General features: G+C 33.9%; 1 protein-coding gene across 1 annotated transcript in view; it reads right to left on the reverse strand.

The window, feature by feature from the left end:
* Positions 1-1072: 1072 nt before the first annotated feature.
* The window catches only part of pigx (phosphatidylinositol glycan anchor biosynthesis, class X), a 3910-nt gene continuing 524 nt past the window's right edge, over positions 1073-4458 (reverse strand). Inside the window, exons 3-6 of the mRNA XM_067414698.1 lie at positions 4391-4458; positions 4113-4308; positions 3015-3127; positions 1073-1393 (exon numbers count right to left, since the gene is read on the reverse strand). The exon at positions 4391-4458 is cut by the window's right edge and continues 65 nt beyond it. Of these exons, the coding sequence (XP_067270799.1) occupies positions 1256-1393; positions 3015-3127; positions 4113-4308; positions 4391-4458 (515 nt within the window). The 3' untranslated portion in view covers positions 1073-1255. The remainder of the gene's footprint in view (positions 1394-3014; positions 3128-4112; positions 4309-4390) is intronic.

The following is a 4458-nucleotide window of genomic DNA, read 5'->3' on the forward strand; positions in this document are numbered from 1 at the left end:
TTCCGGTGCGATGGGATTGTGGGGGAACAACCGACAAATTAAAAGTGTGGCGAATTTTATTTAATTTATTTTTAATATTATATAATTAATATATTACTATTAGGGAGTATTACTTATTTTCAGAATTATGTATATTATAATTTATTCATTTTTGTATTGATTTTCCTTTTAAGGTTTTATTTTTTATATTTCAAATTAAATGTATATCTATCTATCTATCTATCTATCTATCTATCTATCTATCTATCTATCTATCTATATATCTATCTATCTATCTATCTATCTATCTATCTATCTATCTATCTATCTATCTATCTATCTATCTATCTATCTATCTATCTATCTATCTGAATAGCACTGATGATCTCTCCATCACGGCTCCTGTGAGTGGGTGGGATATATTAGGCAGCAAGTGAACATTTAGTCCTCAGAGTTGATGTGTGTGAAGCAGGAGAAATGGGCAAGCGTAAGGATTTGAGCGAGTTTGGCCAAATTGTGACGGCTAGACGACTGGGTCAGAGCATCTCCAGAACTGCAGCTCTTGTGGGCTGTTCCCGGTCTGCAGTGGTCAGTATCTATCAAAAGTGCTCCAAGGAAGGACCAGTGGAGAACCGGCCACAGGGTCATGGGCGGCCAAGGCTCATTGATGCACGTGGGGAGCGAAGGCTGGCCCGTGTGGTCCGATCAAACAGACGAGCTACTGGAGCTCAAACTGCTCCAGAAGTTAATGCTGGTTCTGATAGAAAGCTGTCAGAATACACAGAGCATCTCAGTTTGAGGCGTATGGACCAGTCAGGGTGACCTCTGACCCCTGACCCCGTCGAAAGCACCAACAGTGGCACGTGAGCATCAGAACTGGACCACGGAGCAATGGAAGAAGGTGGCCTGGTCTGAGGAATCACGTGTTCTTTTACATCACGTGGATGGCCGGGTGTGTGTGTGTGTGTGTGTGTGTGTGGCTTACCTGGGGAACACATGGCCCCAGGATGCACTATGATAGATGCTGATAGATGCACTAATAATTATATATTTATTCTCAAAATATTGATGTTATAACAGACAGACACACACGTTTTTTTAAACAAAGTAATATTCAGTTTTATTCACAATTGCAATAACACATTTAGTTCATTATAAATCTACTATGACGATATTTCTTGTGTAGAGTTCCCTCGGATATTGGACAGTTGGTCAGTGGTTAATACGGAGAACAGAAAGGCTTTCCTCTCAGTCGTTAGCCGAGGGTCACATGACGTTAAAAGGTGCCGTGCCTCCAGACGGTCCTGAGAAGGTAAGCACAGCTGAGAGCGGCGGTCAGGACGGTCCCGACACACACACTGAGGGTCATGGAGGAATCGCCCACGGGGATCTCCAGACTCACCCCTCCGGCGTCCTGACAGAGACACAGCAGCCGGTTAACCTCGCCAGCAGACACACATACCACATTACAGGAAAATATAAATATTATTATAAATATTACATTATATTCAATTATTATATGATTATAAATATAATGTTACTTACTATTATTATAATTACATTGTTTTAATTATAATATTATATTAAAATATTATTATATATTATTGTAAATATCACATATTTAATATTATTTATTATTACAATACAGTATATTATTAATATTACATTATATAGTAATAATAATATATTATATTAAATATGTATTTAATATTACATTTGCTATTATTATTATATTCATAAAATATCAAAATTACATTATAAACCTTACTTATTTACTGGTTTTACTTATTTACTCCTATTATAATTAGGTATTATAAAAATTACATTTTATAAAAATATGATTTAATAACATTGTTATTATTATTACATTTTATATATATATATATATAAAACAGTGTATTAATGTTACTTATTTACCATTACAAGTATAATTACATCATATATTTTTATAATATAATACAGATTACATTACAAAACGACTTGTTTACTAATATTATAAATATTACATTATATGCAAATATGTTTTTTTAAAGTAGTAATAGTAATATATTATATACAAATATATTATTACTATATAATAGATATATAGATAAGATATATATATATATATATATATATATATATATATATATATATATATATATATATATATATTATTAATAATTAAAACATAAAAAACTTATTATGAAATTTGAATGTATTATTAAAATAAATATTATGAATATAATACTTATTCTATATAATATGGATGTTTTATTCTATCATATCAATAAACAAATACAAATATTTTATATATATATATATATATATATATATATATATATATATATATATATATATATATATATATATATATATATATATATAAATAATATTTTAATATAATGTAATATTTATAATTTTATATAATAAACATAGTAAATAATATTTAAGGCAAGGCAAGTTTATTTATTTATGGCCCAATTATTTAAATATAATATAAATACAATGTCATTATAACTAATAGTAAATGTTTTATATTCTTGTCTTAAATATTATTTACTATTTTTATTAAATCAAATTATAGATAATAAATTATATTAAAATATTACTTATTAATATGTGACCCTGGAGCACAAAACCCGTCGTGCGTCTCATATCTGTGCCAATAGCCAACAATACATTAGTTTGGGCCAAAATTATACATTTTTCTTTTATGCCAAAAATCATTCGGATATTAAGATCATGTTCCATGAAGATATTTTGTAAATTTCCTACAGTAAATATATAAAAACAATTATTATTAGTAGTAATATGCACTAATAAGGACTTCATATGGTCAACTTTAAAGGCGATTTTCTCAATATTTAGATTTTTTTGCACCCTCAGATTACAGATCTTCAAATATTGTCCAATCCCATCAAACCACACATCACCAGCTTTCATATGATGTATACATCTCAATTTTAAAAAATGTACCCTTTTGTGGTCCAGGGTCCCATTATGATATTATCCTACATTATATGATGAAATAAGCCTCAGTTTGAGAGCTGTACCTCCAGATGCAGGATCTCCAGCCACGAGCAGAGCTTCTGGTTCCTGACGGTACAGGGAGCGTCAGACAACACGTTACGATGAAGAAGATGTAAAGTGCCACTCGGCGTCTCGCCTTTGAAGGAAACAACACATAGGCCTGTCTCAATAATCAATATATGGTTTCCAGGCGTACGCAATACCTGCCCTTGATAAACGCCGCGGGTGAAAACGATCGTCATTATCAATCAATCAATCAATCATCTTTATTTATATCGCGCTTTTACAATGCCGATTGTTTTAAAGCAGCTTCACAGTGTCAAACAGGACAATACTGCAGCAGAATTAGATTTGGCTGTACAGTCGTTCTGGAGTAAACAGTGATGTTATCAGCTTATTTTAATTTATCATAGAGCGACAATCGTGGCTTTGGGAATGGCCTCACAGGGCACCGAAGCATTCTGGGAATTGTAGTCTTTCATCCCCATGAGACAAAAATACATTTTCTGTCTTTTCTCAGTCTAGAAGGCACCAAATTCAAAAATAATTTCACATTTCTACTGCATTGATGACCCAGTTTAAATACAGATTCATCCTCCCAGCGCTGAAGTACCCCTTTAAACACATTAGACGCTTTATTTCCACTTGAAAAATTGAAAATAAATGCCTTTCCGATATATGTGATGGGAAAAGGGAGTAGAGCGAGTTCGGCAAAAGGCGGATTCGAACCTCTGATTTGCATCAAAACTTGATGACATACGTCTCTAACCCCACACTATAGCCACGGTTAATAACTTGGTGATTTCCGTAATTCTGTCTGGCCCAATCAATCGTTTAGTAAACGGCGGTATATTCGTGTTTAATGTAAATGGCATCTAACGTTACTCCAGTAAAAAATCGTCCTAGTCAGACATGGGCGTCGGAAGCAAATAAAAAAGTAGGTGGACTTTTTATTTGCTTCCAACGCCCATGTCAGACTAGGACGATTTATCGCGAAACAAAAAGTAGTTATCGTGACAGGCCTAAGAACACATGAGGTCCTGTTCATTCTACTGTGTGTGTGTGTGTGTGTGTGTGTGTGTGTGTGTGTGTGTGTTTCTGCCAGTGTCCGGCTAACTTACACTGATCTGATCTGAGCAAAAGCCTAGGCGGCTCAATGTCTACTTTCACCCATTTCTGGCTGGAGTTGGAGGGTCTGTGATATCGGCCATGAACAGGAATTATGGCCTCGTGTGTTCCAGAGAGAAACACCAATGCGGTGAAACCAGAAGACAAATACTCTGGAGCTTCCAGATCAACCTTTGAATCCAGAAGAACCTACAAAACATGCTCAAGTTCACCTCAACGGAAGTCCATACGGTCAATAAAGAATTCAAATGCCAAATATTACCATGTTTACCTCCAAACCTGTGTCGTGTTTGAGAGTCTCCAGCTGATATTCGTCCATGTAAACTCCACTTGGCAGCT

The sequence above is a fragment of the Pseudorasbora parva genome, chromosome 14 (assembly GCF_024679245.1).
Source record: "Pseudorasbora parva isolate DD20220531a chromosome 14, ASM2467924v1, whole genome shotgun sequence".
NCBI classification, from domain to species: Eukaryota; Metazoa; Chordata; class Actinopteri; order Cypriniformes; family Gobionidae; genus Pseudorasbora; species Pseudorasbora parva.